We start from the raw sequence: 17794 nt of genomic DNA, 5'->3' as shown, positions 1-17794 counted from the left end.
TATTCCTATAAACTCACAAGTGTGATAATTGTGGCAGTTGGAGGTCTTGCATAGAAAGTACAGCACAGAAATAATCCACTTGGACCACTCAGTCTGTGGCTGTGATTACTGCTTCTCATGAACTGGCTGCCACTGTATCTATATCCAACCCTGTCTGTATTTACTTTTATCCCTTTCCCTAATGTACCTACCTAACTTTCCCCAAAGGGCACATTTAGTTGTCTAGTTATTCTTTTTCTTCTTATTATGTTGATTAGAGCTCAGGAGAATAATAGTCCATATGATAATAAAAGAGTCCAGGCTTTTAATTTATATTGATCAAACAACTGTTGCCCTAAACTTCAGTTACTTTTAAAATACTGTAGTGGAAAACTGTCATTATGTAAGCCAATGATGAATATGTTTGAGGCATCAAAAAGGATAAATAAATGAACATGCTTAGATTCATTAATAACAGAGTTTCATAAATTAAACTACTGATGGGCAAAACTTTATATGCAAGTTTATTTTAGGCAAGACACTTATATAAAATTAGAAATGAATAAAATTATTATATTGCAATGGACTAAATGGGAACAGAGGCCCAATTTGATTAACTTGCCATCTATAGTTACAATTTTATTTGATGTATCATTGAAAAATTACAATTATTTGACAATCTATAATCTGTTCAAAATATTATTATTTACAGTATATCAGCATTGTGATAATGTCTTGTCAGAAATAGTCATTCTATACAAGTAATCCAAAATACATCTCTGCATGATAGATGATCAACTTAGTAATCTGCTCAATTATTAAGCATACCTTGAAGGCAACATGCACATACAGTATATGCATTTATGCACATTAGATGTTACAAATTTAGTGAGAAAGGAGCAGGAATCATATGTAAGTTTAGGAAAGAAATCGAACAGGGCCTTTGAGGAATATAAAACAAACAGGGAATTGGGAAGTCTAAAAGGAGCCATAATAATTATGTTAGAGAGTCAGATTAGTGAGAATCTCAAAGCTTTTTATGCATACATTAAAAACAAAAGGGTAATTAGGGAAGGGAGAGGACAAAGGGAAAAAATGCCTGGAGCTAGAGGAAGTGGGTGAGGTGCTAAACAAGTATTTCATGGTAGTATTCACCAAGGAGAGGGGCAAGAGCAGGGAGAGGTATGTTAACAATCTGGGCCATGTTGTTGCCAAAAAGGTGGCAACTTTGGGTCTGTTCAATAACATTAAAATGGATAAGTCCCAGGGCCTGATTGTACCTATCTCAAGTACTTGAGAGAAGCAAGAGAGGGCTTTGACACAGATCTTTGTATCCTCATTATCCACAGGCCAAGAGAACTGAAGTATAGCTAATGTTGTTCTGCACTTTAAGAAACCAATAAAAACGAACAAATTATGGGCCAGTAAGCCTTATATCAGTGGTTGCAAAATTATTGGAGAAGATTCTTGAGGATAGAGTCTACTCACATCTGGTAAAGCGTAAACATATTAGGGATTGTCAATACAGCCTGCAAATGTGATTGATGAGACTAGGACAGTGATAACATTGACTTTAGTAAAGCTTTAGACAAGGATGCTGATGATCCAGAAGATTATGGCACATGGGAAACATTGGGGACTTGATAGGTTGGATGGAAAATTGGCTTGGCCATTGAAGTCATGACTGGAAGTCTGTAACCATTGGTGCTCTGCAGTGATCAGTGTTTGGGACCTCTGTCGTTTGTGATCATATTGGCAGAATTGTGGATAGTGAAGATGATTGTGAAAGGACACAGTAGGATATAGACAAGTTAGAGCTGTGAGTGGAGAAATGGTAGATGGAGTTTAAACCTTACAAATGGAAGGTATTGCAGTTTGGGATTTCAAATGTAAGAGGAAAGGAAAAAGTTAATGGTGTACGCATAGGATTATTTATTGATGCAGGAAGATATTGGGGTTCATGCACGTAGCTCCCTGGAAGGGGTGCCCAAGTAGACAGAGTGATAAAGAAGGTGAATGGCATACTTGCCTTCATCGGCTGGGATGTTGATCATAAAAGCCAGCAGGTCACGTTTGAGCTGCATAAAACTTTAGTTAGGGAATGGTTGGAGTCTCGCTCTGATCACCACATTACAAGAAGAATGTAAGGCTTTAGATAGGGTGCAGGAGTAGTTAATCAAGATGTCACCTAAAGTAGAGTGTTTTAGCTGTAAGAAGTTTGACAAACTTGGAATATTTTTTTCAGAGCACTGAAGGCTGAGGGGTGACCTGATAGGGATGCATAATCCTATCAGAGGCATAGATGGGGTAGCTATTCTTCATTGCAGGATGGAAAAATCAAGATACCAAAGGGAAATAGCTCTAGGGTGAGAAGGGAAAGTCTAAAGATGATTTACTTGGCAAATGTTTTTTTAAACACGGTGTTTGGTGGCTTGGGTGCGCTGCCAGAGTAAGTGATGGAGGCACAGCTGATAGCAACGCATAGGAGGCTGACATAAAAATATGAATGGAAGGATGCAGACCATCAGCACATTGATGAGTCAGGAATGGAGGGATACAGACCATCAGCAGATTGATGAGTCAGGAATGGAGGGATACAGACCATCAGAAGATTGATGAGTCAGGAATGGAGGGATACATACCATCAGCACATTGATGAGTCAGGAATGGAGGGATACAGACCATCAGCACATAGATGGCATTAGTTTGCATTAGTATCATGCTTGGCACTGGCATTGCGGGCCAAAGGACCTTTTATTGTGTTCATTGAGAATAAAACCATATAAGGAAAAATGAAAGAATAAACACTTTACATGATATCATTAAGTTTAAGAATCATTGCTGGCTACTTCATTGATGTCATCTTAATTGTCAAAACTAGGTATACCTTAATATAATCCATATGGTCAATTATCTTGTGGATATTTTTGTGATATTCATAAAACCCAAGATGACTAATAAAAAAACTAGAAAAATGTCTATTTTTTGTGTTGGGTGAAATTCATATAAACTTGATTTGTAAGGGATATTTTATGGAGTCAGCAATTAGCTTCTATATGCAAAGCTTAAAATCCTTAAACTTTATACCAGAGGGGAAATGATCTTTTGATGCTAGCAAACATCAGAAAAAAAGATTATTACTGTACAATTGTGTTGTATACACCAAGAGAAGCAGCCCAACTTGTCACGAGGTGGAACTAGTGGAAGTGAATCCTATTGTAGTATCCATTCCAATTTTGACATTAAAAATTGGGCAGGGTATGGTCTTCGATCCTCCTTCATCTTGGTGACCTACTATGAGACACACAAGTGAACATGCCAAGGGTGAAGTACCTATAATAAACTGCCAATTTAACAGAAGTGCAACAGGGCACAGCATAAACAGGCTAAGAGTGTCTGAGCTATGTAACTTTAGACAACATATTCAAGTGAAGCTGCCTTTCGACAAACACAAGACCAGCCTATCCCATCCCAGCCATTAAGATAGCTAAAGGCCAGATGTTGTATAATGAGTGTCTCCCAAAACTCTTCTGTCACCCAAGGCATGTCACAAATGAGGCGGCACAAACGAACTTGCTTGAATGGGGAGTACTGTAAGAAACATTGTACTAAGCAGTTCAATTGATCAGCCGTTCATTCACAAATCAATGCAGCGAACAGCATGCACCGTGGAAAGAGCATGTCACAGCAACTCATCAGTCTATTCCAGCAAGGATTTGCAAATCACAAACTCCACCTTCTACAATGGGAGAATAGGAAAACATCTGCAAAGAGCAGCACAAGCACACTACCGTCCTCAAGCTCCCATCCATTTCACGCACCAGCCTGACTTCCACGTACACTCAATGGCCACTTTACTGGATCAGAATCTGGGTTTATATCACTGGCATATGTTGTGAAATTTGTTGTTATTCAGCAGCATTACATTGCAATACACAATAATAAGTGACAGTAGGTACATATAAGAAGAAAATTAAATAAGTAGTGCAGAAAAGAGGCAAAAATACTGAGGTTGTGTTCAAGGGTTCTTTGTCAATTTGGAAATATGGTGCAAGGGAAGAGGTTGTTCCTGAAACATTGAGTATGTGTCTTCATACTCCTTTACTTCCTCTTTGATGGGAGCAATGAGAAGAGGGCATATTCTGGGTGATGGGGGTCTTTAATGATGGATGCCGCCTTTTTGATGGTGGCCTGGATGCAGGGGAGGCTGGTATCCATGATGGTGCTGGCTGAGTTGACAACTTTCTGCACCTTTTTCTAATTTCCGCACCAGATGGTGATGCAACCAGTCAGGACGCTTTCCACGGTACATCTGTAAAAAAAAGTTACAAGTGTCATTGGTGATATACCAGATCACCTCAAACTCCTGATGAAATGTAACTGCTGTTGTGGACCGCTCATCCTTTCCACTATTGATCCCTCGATGAGGGTGGTGTGTGTTCTCTTGCTTTCCCGTTTCCTAGGTCCATAATCAATTCATTGGTCTTGCCGATGTTGGATGCAAGGTTGTTACTGTAGGTGTACACTGTACACAAGTTTGTTAAGATATTTGCCAATCAGGTGGCAGTAACTCAAGCATGCTGACATGGTCAGGAAGTTCAATTGTCATTCAAACCAAACATCAGAATGGGGAGGAAAGGTGACCTACGTGACTTTGACTGTGGAATGATTGTTGGTGCCAGACGAGATGGTTTGAACACCTCAGAAACTGCTGATCTCCTGGGATTTTCACGCTCAGCGGATTCCGGAGTTTACAGTGACTGGTGTGAAAAACAAGAAGCATCCAGTGAGCGGCAGTTCTGTGGGCAAAAATGCCTTGTTAATGAGAGAGATCAAAGGAGAATAGCCAAACTGTTTCAAGCTGACTTGAAGGCGACTGTAACTCAAATAACTACACATTACAATTTCAACAGTGGTGTGCAGGAGAGCATCTCTGAATGCACAGCATATTAAACCTTAAAGTGGATGGGCTACAGCAGCAGAAGACCATGAACATACAGGAGGTACCTAATAAAGTGGCTTCTGAGTGTATATTGCCATCTTTTCAATATTTTGGAACTTCATAACTAACAGCATCGTTGGAGTATCTTACCACATACACTGTGGTAATTCAAGAAAGCAATTTATCATCATCTTTTCAGGGCAAGTAGTATGGACAATAGAAGTATTTTTTGTCAAAAGCTCATCACAAGTTCTGCGGAAACTTGCTCAATTGGTAATGACTTTAAACGCTATCAGTTAAAATGTCTTTCATAGAATCACATGGCAAACAACACATTTGATAAGATATGAAAGGGAACTTTGTTTCTATTTTAGTTCAGGTTTAGATTCCTTTGGGTTTATTCCAAGTTGTAAATAACATTTTCAGTGTGGAAATGCACATGACCGCATATTATTTCTCAAAGTATTTAATTTTTCAGGAAGTTGGTTGAATTTTCACCCCCTTGTAAAATGTCGGAAATAAAATATATTATTTTAAAACCCTAAAATACATCTCTGAAGAATACTATTAGATCTTTGCACATTATTGTTTGAGCTGACTGCAACCTCCCAAAAGAAATAATCTGACCTGAACAAGCAAGAATAAACATAGAATAACACACACAAAATGCTGGTGGAACACAGCAGGCCAGGCAGCACCTATAGGGAGAAGCACTGTTGATGTTTCGGGCCGAGACCCTTCATCAGGACATAGAATGTTAGCATGAGCAAAGATTATCTGTATTTTACTGCATGCTCATGTAATTCAGGGACATTATCGATATCTGGTATACACACAGACTTACTAAAATAACCTTAACAGTTAAGAATGATAAACAGAATTTATACCTTCTGGTCATTGGTGTCTTGGATCTTTTATCTTTCATAAACCTGGACAAATATTTATGGTTTTCTGTGTACTTCGAAGTTCAATGTAGAATTACAGGTCTGTATAATATTTAATTTATTTGCTATAAATTACTGTTATAATTGTATAACATTCATCTGATAATCACATGGGATATTCATTGTTACGATACTCTAGGCACAGGTAAGGGTGAATTGATAGCTCAAAAAGCTCTCTGCTGAATCTGTTCCAGATCATCATGTTAAATACTATAGCGGACTTGCACAACTACATTGAGAAAAGTCAGTTAACAAAGGACTTGGGAGGTACTCTGGAATATTGTCATAATCAGTGGATTCACCATCGAACTGTAAGTGCAATAACCATTTTTTTTTACAACCGTTCATCCATCTATTTTTAATTGTCTATCTGAGCTATTGATTATTAAATTGGAGGTATTAGAATTGCTAATTGCAACTTATCAGCAAATTTTCCCAAAATATGAAATCTACTAATAAAACTGTATTCTAATAAACTGGCCAAAGTACCAGTAGTTTGAATTTGTAAATAAGGGTGATCGTTGTCACAGTCAGCAACTTAGAAAGCAGTACTCTGAACCATCATGTCCTGTTTCTTGGTCTCAGGCCCACTAGTTTAGGAAGCACCAGCAGAATGTCCATGCTGAGAATATCTGCATTATTTGTCATGTGTCTTTCTTTGTTCTGTTACTGAGAATATTCTCACCATTATCTTAATTAAAGTAAATTTCAAATGGAATATTTAAATCTGTTCTCATGAAAAATCAAGTATGTTGACAATAATGGTGAATGTTTAATAAAAGTTACAAATGTCATACAGAATAATTTTATAATAGGGCTACGGTTTGTCTGAGATCGTACCTAGTAAAGGCTTCAGCTGTATTCAACATCCAATTCACTTTAAACTGTATACTATTTACAACAAATATGCCATGTATATATGAAAATTTAGATTCTGTAATTTTAAGTTAATTTTCAATGATAAAATGTTTAGATTGTTTATCACACTTAGCATGGTTAGACAACAGGACAGAATTTTCTTCAGGTTTAATAGGCAATGATTAGGCTAATATAGCAAATTCCTCAAAAAAGGGTAAATGCCATTTTTGTAAAGTTAATGGAATGAGGTAGGTAGCCAGAATCTTATGAATATTTTCATTTGACTGTGTTCTTGGTCCTTACCTACAAATAACATCATACTGCACTTGCCTTATCATTTTAAATGCAAAATTGTGGCTGAATTTTTCATTATCTTGGATAAAATATTGATTAATACCAAGCTGCTCCAGAGGCACACATCATGTAAACTGGATTGTGGAAGAATGGCAGCTTGTTTCCATTTCCCAGTTTGTATTCAGGCATCTTTCTTAGTGACGCACACACAAAATGCTGGTGGGAAAATCCCTTCCCACCGAACTCCCTCCTGGCACTTATCCTTGTAAACGGAACAAGTGCTACACCCGCCCTTACTCTTCCTCCCTCACCACCATTCAGGGCCCCAGACAGTCCTTCCAGGTGAGGAGACACTTCACCTGTGAGTCGGCTGGTGTGGTATACTGCGTCCGGTGCTCCCGGTGTGGCCTTTTATAGGCGAGACCTGACGCAGACTGGGAGACTGTTTCGTGGAACACCTACGCTCGGTCCGCCAGAAAAAGCAGGATCTCCCAGTGGCCTCACATTTTAGTTCCGCATCCCATTCTGATATGTCTATCCATGGCCTCCTCTATTGTCAAAATGAGTCCAAACTCAGGTTGGAGGAACAACACCTTATATACCGGCTGGGTAGCCTCCAACCTGATGGCATGAACATTGACTTCTCTAACTTCCGTTAATGCCCCTCCTCCCCTTCTTACCCCATCCCTGACATATTTAGTTGTTTGCCTGTTCTCCATCTCCCTCTGGTGCTCCCCACCTCCTTTCTTTCTCCTGAGGCCTCCTGTCCCATGATCCTTTCCCTTCTCCAGCTCTGTATCACTTTCGCCAATCACCTTTCCAGCTCTTAGCTTCAACCCACCCCTCTGGTCTTCTCCTATCATTTCGCATTTCCCCCTACCCCCACTACTTTCAAATCTCTTACTATCTTTCCTTTTGGTTAGTCCTGATGAAGGGTCTTGGCCCGAAACGTCGACATCGCTTCTCCCTATAGATGCTGCCTGGCCCGCTGTGTTCCACCAGCATTTTGTGTGTGTTGTTTGAATTTCCAGCATCTGCAGATTTCCTCGTGTTTGTTTCTTAGTGACCTGTCACTTTAACTTGCAGGAAAAAGTACTGGCAGGCAGAAGCATTAATATTCCACTACTGTGCAAGATGTCGCCACTTTGCTCCTGTTAATTGCACCAGCTGCGAATGAAAATCCCAGTTCATTTTGTTATTTGTTATTCTGCATGTTGTTTTAACTCGGTTGCTACAATAACCCAAGATTAATTTTCAGTTAATGAGTTGTTAAGCAGTTAGGTTGCAATATTAAGGGTGTGTGTATCTACACATTCTTGGTTTTTAATATGTATTGGGTTTATGATTTCTACAAATTCTGAAATATTTGTTTTCAGGCCATTGAAAACTTTGCAATGACTGTAAAGGTGACAGCACAGTTGTTACAGTCGTTCGGCACTGAGCTTGCAGAAACGGAATTACCCAATGATGTCCAGTGTACAAAATTGCTGCTCACCACTCACTCAGAAAAACACAATGATCTCAAGGTAGATATTATTATCATCATTATGTACTTATTAATATACTTCAGTATCAATGATACAGGTTGGGAGCTAATAGTAATAACTTGGGAGGATGTGCACATGGACAAGGTAACACTTAGTGGAATTGTTATCTCATTTGGCAATTTTACAGGAATTGTTACATTCCAATGCTTATGCCTTCAACTAATAATTGATAGCAGAGTACCATGGAGCCAAATTACTCAGAGACTGAAGTTTTCATCCATTCAGCCAAAATGTGACTTCATGTCCACAACCACTTGGTTGACCCTCATTTCTAAAATATTACAGTGCTTTGCTGAGGGCAATTAGGGGTAGGCATTCAGTGCTATCTTGCGGTCCATGCACATACCTTTTAAATAGTATTTAGGAAAAGGTAAACTGTTGAATGAATTGGACATTGTGTGCTTTGAAGTAAACCTGTACACCTGCTCGTTAATGCAAATATCTAATCAGCAACTCAGTACATGAAAGCATGCGGACATGGTCAAGAGGTTCAGTTTTTGTTCAGACCAAGCATCAGAAGGGGCAAGAACTATAATCTAAGTGATTTTGACCATGGATTGATCGTTGGTGCCTGTCAGGGTGGTTTGAGTATCTCAGAAACTGCTGATCACCTGGGATTTTCACACATAACAGTCTCTGGAGTTAACTGAGAATGGTGTGAAAACAAAAAAAAAATCTGGTAAGCAGCAGGAAAATGCCTTGTTAATGAGTGAGGTCAGAGGAGAATGGCCAGACTGGTTCAAGCTGAGAGGAACTCAAAAACCAGGCTTCACAACAGTGTGCAGACGTGCATCTCTGAATGCACAATGCATTAAATCTCAAAGTGCATGGACTACAGCAGCAGATGGCCACGACCATACATTATAGGAGGCTCTTAATAAAGTGGCCATGGAATGTAGTTCTGTTTTGAAAATTAGTAATTGTTTCTTAAACAATGAATGAGTAATAATCTATTTAACATCAAAAGGTTCAAAACATGTATCCATATACAACTCTGTTTCATGGCTATCTGGAGAAGACAAATTTCAAAGGAAGAACATGAAAATCGTTCAGAGAAAAACATCAAACAACACACACACACACACACACACACACACACACACAGACAGACAGACAGACAGACACACACACACACACACACACACACACCCATTCCTGAAAAAAAGACACATCTTAAGCACCATTTGGTGCTTGGTATGTGAACCCAGATCCTGCAAAGCCTAGACCCCACCTCATTTCAAAGCCTACAGATTTTGACATTACCAGATGCTGAGATACATCCTAGTTAGTGCTGGGACACATCATCAGTGATATAACCATGGGTCATCAGGAGTTTCAGATCTTTCAACATCAGACACTCCCATCCAGGTGACTCAGGCAGGGATGATCAGGCCCTGGCTTGTGTACCATCAGCATCAGTCCACATGACACCTCTTGATTCAGAGTCATCTGGTACCAACGGTACATGGACAACACATCTGGACCCATTGTCATCTGGTGCCATCAGTCCATGAGTCACACTTCTGGACCCATAGTCATCTGGTGCCATCGGTCCACGGGTCACACTTCTGGGCCCATAGTCTTCTGGTATCATCAGTCAATGGGTCACACCTCTGGGCCCATAGTCTTCTGGTATCATCAGTCAATGGGTCACACCTCTGGGCCCATATTCTTCTGGTATCATCGGTCCATGGGTCACACCTCTGGGCCCATAGTCTTCTGGTATCATCGGTCCATGGGTCACACCTCTGGGCCCATAGTCTTCTGGTATCATCGGTCCATGGGTCACACCTCTGGGCCCATAGTCATCTGGTATCATCAGTCAATGGGTCACACCTCTGGGCCCATAGTCTTCTGGTATCATTGGTCCAGGGGTCTCACCTCTGGATCCATAGTCATCTGGTATCATCGGTCCAGGGGTCACACCTCTGGACCCATAGTCATCTGGTATCATTGGTCCAGGGGTCTCACCTCTGGATCCGTAGTCATCTGGTGCCATCGGTCCAGGGGTCTCACCTCTGGATCCATAGTCTTCTGGTATCATCGGTCCAGGGGTCACACCTCTGGGCCCATAGTCTTCTGGTATCATCGGTCCATGGGTCACACCTCTGGGCCCATAGTCATCTGGTATCATCAGTCAATGGGTCACGCTTCTGGATCCATAGTCTTCTGGTATCATCGGTCCAGGGGTCACACCTCTGGACCCATAGTCATCTGGTATCATTGGTCCAGGGGTCTCACCTCTGGATCCATAGTCATCTGGTGCCATTGGTCCAGGGGTCTCACCTCTGGATCCATAGTCTTCTGGTATCATCGGTCCAGGGGTCACACCTCTGGACCCATAGTCATCTGGTATCATCGATCCATGGGTCTCACTCTGGACCCATAGTCATCTGGTGCCATTGGTCCATGGGTCACACCTCTGGATCCATAGTCATTTGGAGGCTCGCTCAGCAGTCTTTGTGATGGTCCTGATGACTCTTCCCTTTGCAACCCTCCTTGACACCAAGGAGAAAGTGGATTGTGCAGAGTCAGCTGCCAGCAAACCCTCTACACCCCACCCCTATAGCCTGGTTATGCCCTCTATCCACCTCTGACACTACTCTAGCTGGTATCTGGCCTTCTTGCACTCGAATGCCCAAGGAATTGTCTGTTCTAGCACCTGCTTTGAGATTTCTAACAGAATGACCATGTCAGGCCTCAGGGAGGATGATACAAAGTCATTAATTTAATTTGTTTAATTTAATCTTGATAGGAAGTTAATAATGTAAAGCCATGTAAGTGGATATTAAAAAAAATAACAAATCCAAACATTCAACAATTCTTAAAAAAAGTAATTGGTAACACTTTGCTGTCTTGTGTTTAGTGTCATACTATTTACTGTACGTTCCACTGTACACATCACAAAAACTGCAAGAAATGTATTCAGTCATGTGCAGTATCCTTTGTTGCTAATGATCACAAGACCTCATTTGCTAAGATAAAGCAATGATTAATAAGCTGTTCTTGTTTTTCAGGATAAACTAAAATCGGCAGTTACAGAAGGTAATACTTTACTGGTACATATTAAGGAGCCAGTTACTAAAAATCCTAATTATAATCTGAATTCTGATGAACTGGAAAATATGGCTACTGTTGAAAGGTTAGTGGGAGACCTCACATCAGATTTTTTTTCTTTACAACACAATTTCATAAAAATGCATGATATAAGCGATATAAGTAACTATCAGTGAACTTGAACTGATCGTGTTTATGTAAAATTGGTTACTGTTTTACACAGCAGACTAGATAATCAGGATGCCTCAAATGACTCCACGTTAGAAATAGCTATCCAACATTAATTTTTTTAAGATAAAATGTCAATGTTAACATTAGTCTTCCTTGTGTATTTTGACCTATTACTAAAATTCCAAGAGTCGGAGTTATACAGCATGGTAACATGCTCTTTGGTCAACCAACATGTCAAACAGCACTCATCCCATTTATCTTTATTTGTCCCATATCTCTCTAGACTTTTCCCATCCAAATGCCCTTTAAACATTGTAACTGTACCAGCCTCTGGCAGCGTGTTCCATATGCCCACCACCCTGTGTGAAAAAAGTTGCCCTTCAACCCCCTTGTAAATTTCCCCTTCTCAACTTAACTCATGCCCCCGAGTTTTAGACTCCACTACTCTGAAGAAAGACTGACTACTCATCTTATCTACTCCACTTCTGCCTTAATAACTGTCTATAAAGTCTCGCCTCGGCCTCCAACCCTCCAGGGAAAAAAGTTCCCGCTTATCAAGCCCCTCTTCAGAACTCAAGCCCTCCACCCAATAATATTCTTGTGAATCTTCTCTGCACCCTTTCTGGCTGGATGATTTCCTCCCTATCAGAGCCACACAGAATACATCACAGTAAGTACTTGTACGGTTGTAACTCAATGTTCCAGCTCTTGTACTCAGTACCCTAACTGATAAAGCAAGCGTACCAAATGCCCTTCTCACCATCCTGTCTATCTGTGGCAGCACTTTGTTTTTTATCAATCTTTTTAGTAGTTAAATACAAAAGGAACATATAAATAAACAAGAGGAGAATTGTCTCAAAAATCTCTATCAATAACAATTCAAATAGGAAGAAAAATACAAATTATCACAATCATACATAGAATTAATCTAATAGTATATAATAAAAAGAGATAATTGATTCTCCTCTTACCCATAATAAGAAGAAAAAAGATAAAGGAACCTCTATAATTGAAGTGTACATCGAAAAAAACCCAAAACACAAAAAAAGAAGAAAGAAAAACTAGGCAGTTCATCTTGAGATTAAAAGTAGGAAAAAAGAAAAAACCTTTTGATCAAATCCAAAACTTGAAAAAGGTAACCAGAAGGGTATGGCAGCGCTTTCAGAGAACTATGTCCCTGCACCCTGGGTTGCTCTGTTACAACCCAACTACTGTGCAAATCCAGCCCCGGTTTAACTGACCAAAATACAACACCGTGCATTTGGCCAAGTTAAATTCCATTTTCCATTCCTTCCCCCACCCCCCAAATAATCAAGGTCCTGTTGTAATGTTTATCATTGTTCACTACACCACCACTTTTGGTGTCATCCACAACATAGTCATCAAATTGTTAATATAGATGCTAAACAGCAATGGATCCTGCATCGATCGCTGTGGCATGTATACCTGGCCACAGCTCTCTAACCTGAACAATAATCCTCTGACTCCTTCCATTAAGCCAATTTGTATGCATTTGGATGGATGATCCTGCATCCCATGTGATCTGATCTTTTAGACTAGCCTATTACGTGGCATCTTGTCAAAAGCCCTGCTAAAGTCAAGTAGATAGTCAAATTTATGACACAATTTCCCGTACACAAACCCGTGATGACTAATCGTTATCAGTCCTTGCCTTAGTTTAGGATTAACTCCATTAACTTTCAAACCACTGATGTTAGACTCCCCAGTCTGTAACTAAAGGCATAGCATTAACTACTTCCAGTACTCAGAACCTCACCTATGGCTAAAGATGATGTAAATATGATATCTCTGCCAGAGATCTGCAATTTCTTCCCTGCCTTCTCATGGTATCCTAGGATACGCTTATCAGGCCTTGGAAATTTAACTACTTTAATCTGCCTTCACACTGCCAACACCTCTTTTGTAAAGTGAATCTATTTCATAGATCATTATTCATCTCCCTTAATTCCTTATCCTCCATTAACCTCTCCACAGTAAATACAAACAAAAAAATATTCATTTAACACCTTATTTGTTTCCTATGGCTCCACACATAAATGACAACTTTGTAGTTTAAAGGGACCTATTCTCTCTGTAGTTAGCCCTTTGCCCTTTATACACTTGCAGAGTCTCTTAGGATTCTCCATGACCTTGTCACCAAAGCTATCACATGTCCTCATTTTGCATTCCTGATTCCATTCATAAGCGTATTCCTACATCTCTAATACGGCAAGGGAGTCGCTTGATCTCAGCGGCCTGTACCTGACATATGCTGTCTTCTTTTTCCTGACCAGTGGGTCAACAGCCCTCATCAGCAAGAGCTCCTTAATCATAGTTGCTTTGCCCTTCACTCTAGCAGGAAGAGGTTGTACTTCAGCCGCCCTGTAGTGGTAGTGAATAGTGTTATTCCTCTGCCACTCGGTTAGCCACGCTCACGTGGGAGGAGTTCACAAACGGTACAAGTTGGGTTAGCAACAAAGTTCAGTTGAGTGTCCTGTACAGAATCACTTCTCACCACTGCTGGGATGACGTGCCGTTGAGAATCCGAACCTCACTGTAAGGGTGGATTCACTAAACAATGTTCAGTCACTGGAGAAGCACCCGGAATTGTTCACGGACCTGGGGATACTGAAAGAGCTGTACCTTATCCAGCTGAGGCTAGGAATAATGCTCTACTGTTTGACCACAATGAAGCATATACCACCGTCCCATTGATGAACAAAATCAAAGCTGAACTTGAGAGAATGGAGGCACTTGATATCATAATTAGAATGAATGGACCTTCTGGCTGGTGGGCAGCCGTGGTTCTTGTTCCCAAGCCAGATGATACTGTGGTAAACTATGGGTATACCTGTCTGGACACGCCCCTCTGCTGACTGCTCCTGTGGCTCCTCCCACAGACCCCTGTATAAAGGCGATTGGAGGCACTGCTCCTCCCTCAGTCTCCGAGATGCCGTGCTCCGTTTTGCTGCTAATAAAAGCCTATCATTCACCTCCCGTCTCCAAGAGTTATTGATGGTGCATCAATTTTATTAGCAGCAATTTTAAAACGTGGAGAGCATTTTATGACCGGACAGATTGGATCTCGACCCTCAATATCAGGAAGCTGGCGATGCTTTCAAACTCTGGCTAGCAATGCTTTGAATCGTACCTGGAGGAGATTCATGTGACCGACCCTGCCACGATGCACAGCGTTCTCCTCTCCAGAGTCAGTGCAAGGGTCTACTCCATGATCAGAGACCAAACGGACTACCAGGGTGTGATGGATGCCCTCAAAAGACAATATTGGCAGCCGGTGAACATCGCTTAGTGACACGGCGGCAGTGGGCCAGAGATTTGAGCACTGAGTTTGTTCGGGCCCCTCAGACACTCGTGCGGGCCTACAACTGCAGGGGACTGATGGTGGAACAGCATGCAGAGCTGCTAGTAAGAGATGCCTTTGTTACGGGGATCAGGTCAGTGTACGTGCGCCAGCGGCTGCTGGAATGCGCCGATCTTACCTTACATTCGGCCATCAAGCTGGCCGACACGCTGGAGGCCGCTCTGCGCAACGCTGACGCTGTCCAGGCGTGCGATCTCCCGCCGGCCCCGTGGACACTGCAGACCCCGCAACCCGCCGGCGAATTGACCTCAGCTGCTGCCAGTCATGAGTCCGTGAAGTCCCCGCAACCCGCCGGCAAATCGACCTCGGCTGCTGCCAGTCGCAAGTCCGCGCAGTGTTACTTCTGTGGACTCGAAAAGCACCCCTGAAAACGCTGCCTGGCCTGAGAAGCTGCCTGCTCCAGCCGCGGAAAGAAGGGCCACTTCGCCAAGGCCTGTAAGTCCAAACCACAAGCGGGGTTGATCAGCGCCGCGTGCGAGTCATGGGGGTCACCATCTTGCCTGCCCGCCGCGTGCGAGACATGGGGGCGGTCATCTTTGTCGGCTCCACCTCACCCCACCTCCGACCCACGGGTGCTTACCGGGCACCAAGGTGGCGATTCAACTCTGGGCTCCGTGACCCTCGACCAAAGCGCCCCACACCAGCTCGCAAGGTCAATGATGGACATCCTGGTGGAGGGGCACAGGACTAGCTGCCTGTTTGACACGGGCAGCATTGAGAGTTTTATTCACCCGGACACGGTGCAACGCTGTGGACTCGTGACACGGCTGGTAAGCCAGAGGGTCACCCTGGCTTCTGGGTTGCATTCCACAGACATCTGGGGGGGTTGTGTAGTGACATTGGTGGTGCAGGGCACAGAATATCGGAACTTTGCATTACTGGTCATGCCTCAACTGTGTGCCCCTGTGCTATTGGGGCTCGACTTCCAGAGCCACCTGAAAAGTGTGACAATGGAGTATGATGGGCCTCTCCCACCAATCACTGTCAGAAATCCTTAGCTTTGTGGGATTTCATCATATACCCCGCTACTGACCACACACACACATCGACCCGCACATCCCACCCAACACCATGCCAACGGCCATGCTACTGACACCACTTGCAGCCTCTCCACCCTCAAGATCCCTCCCCCACCGCTGTTCCCTAGCCTGACCCCCAACTGTAAACCTGTGGCAACTAAAAGCAGGAGGTACAGCGCGGGGGACAGAGCCTTCATCAAGTCAGAGGTGCAGCAGCTGCTCAGGGAGGGGATCGCCCCCTATGCAGACAAGGCCCGCCCCCTGATCAAGTCCACCACATTTCCCCTCTCAGTCGAGGCCCGCGCGGCCTTCAGCTGCATTAAAGGGGACATTGCCAAAGCAGCGATGCATGCGGTGGACGAGACCATTCCCTTCCAAGTAGAGAGTGACGCCTCCGACTTCGCGCTGGCTGCTACCCTCAATCAGGCAGGAAGGCCGGTAGCATTCTTCTCTCGTACCCTTCAGGGCCCTGAAATTCGGCACTCCGCGGTGGAGAAAGAAGCCCAGGCCATAGTGGAAGCTATTAGGCACTGGAGACACTATCTCGCCGGCAAAAGGTTCTCCTTGCGGACCAACCAGTGCTCAGTTGTGTTCATGTTCAGCAACCAACAGCGGGGCAAAATCAAAAATGATAAAATTTTGAGGTGGAGAATCAAACTCTCCACCTACAACTATGACATCCTGTACCGGCCTGGAAGGCTCAATGAGCCCCCTGATGCCCTATCCCGGGGAGCGTGTGCCAGCGGGCAGCTCGACCAGCTATATGCCCTCCATGCACATCTTTGCCACCCGGGGGGTCACCCGACTTTACCATTTCATGAAAGCCCGGAAACTGCCTTCCTCCCTTGAGAAAATCAGGACAGTGACCAAGGACTGTCAAGTCTGCGCTGAGTGCAAACCGCACTTCTACCGTCCTGAAAAGGCACAACTTATCAAGGCCACCCGCCCCTTTGAGCGACTGAGTGTCGACTTTAAGGGCCCCCTTCCCTCCACCAACCGCAATGTCTACTTTCTCAACATAATCGACGAGTACTCGCGGTTCCCCTTTGCCATCCCCTGCCCTGATACCACTGCCACATCCATCATAAAAGCCCTGCGCCAGCTCTTCACTCTGTTCGGATATCCCTGCTATATCCACAGTGATAGAGGGTCCTCGTTTATGAGTGACGAGCTGCGCCAGTACCTGCTGGCTAGGGGTATTGCTACTAGTAGGACCACGAGCTATAATCCCCGGGGGAATGGACAGGTGGAGAGGGCAAATGCCACTGTGTGGAAGGCCACACTCTTAGCCCTTAGGTCAAAGGGATTGCCGGTCTCTCGCTGGCAGGAAGTCTTCCCCGAGGCACTCCACTCCATCCGCTCCCTGTTATGCACGTCCACCAATGCCACCCCTTATGAACGACTTTTCTTTTCCCAGGAAGTCTGCATCTGGGACCACCCTACTGGTTTGGCTGAAGTCCCCAGGGCCAGTGCTGCTCCAGAAACATGTGAGGAGCAATAAATACTCCCCAATGGTCGAGAGGGTTCACCTACTTCGTGCAAACCCCTAGTATGCCTACGTGGTCTTACCTGATGGGCAGGAGGACACGGTCTCCGTCCTC

General features: G+C 43.2%; 2 protein-coding genes across 4 annotated transcripts in view; one reads left to right on the top strand and one right to left on the bottom strand.

Moving 5' to 3' along the window:
- The window catches only part of mcf2l2 (MCF.2 cell line derived transforming sequence-like 2), a 312522-nt gene that overhangs the window by 127045 nt on the left and 167683 nt on the right, over window positions 1-17794 (top strand). The window contains exons 8-10 of the mRNA XM_059944935.1: window positions 6060-6176; window positions 8394-8543; window positions 11582-11706. Coding sequence (XP_059800918.1) covers window positions 6060-6176; window positions 8394-8543; window positions 11582-11706 — 392 coding nt within the window. The remainder of the gene's footprint in view (window positions 1-6059; window positions 6177-8393; window positions 8544-11581; window positions 11707-17794) is intronic.
- The window catches only part of b3gnt5a (UDP-GlcNAc:betaGal beta-1,3-N-acetylglucosaminyltransferase 5a), a 75192-nt gene continuing 57479 nt past the window's right edge, over window positions 82-17794 (bottom strand). For all 3 annotated transcript variants that reach the window (XR_009506933.1, XR_009506929.1, XR_009506931.1), the window contains one exon: window positions 82-4778. The gene's annotated coding sequence lies outside the window, so the exon portion shown is untranslated. The remainder of the gene's footprint in view (window positions 4779-17794) is intronic.

Source organism: Hypanus sabinus, chromosome 2, assembly GCF_030144855.1.
Source record: "Hypanus sabinus isolate sHypSab1 chromosome 2, sHypSab1.hap1, whole genome shotgun sequence".
Lineage (NCBI taxonomy): Eukaryota > Metazoa > Chordata > Chondrichthyes > Myliobatiformes > Dasyatidae > Hypanus > Hypanus sabinus.
This window is presented reverse-complemented; position numbering and strand designations above follow the sequence as displayed.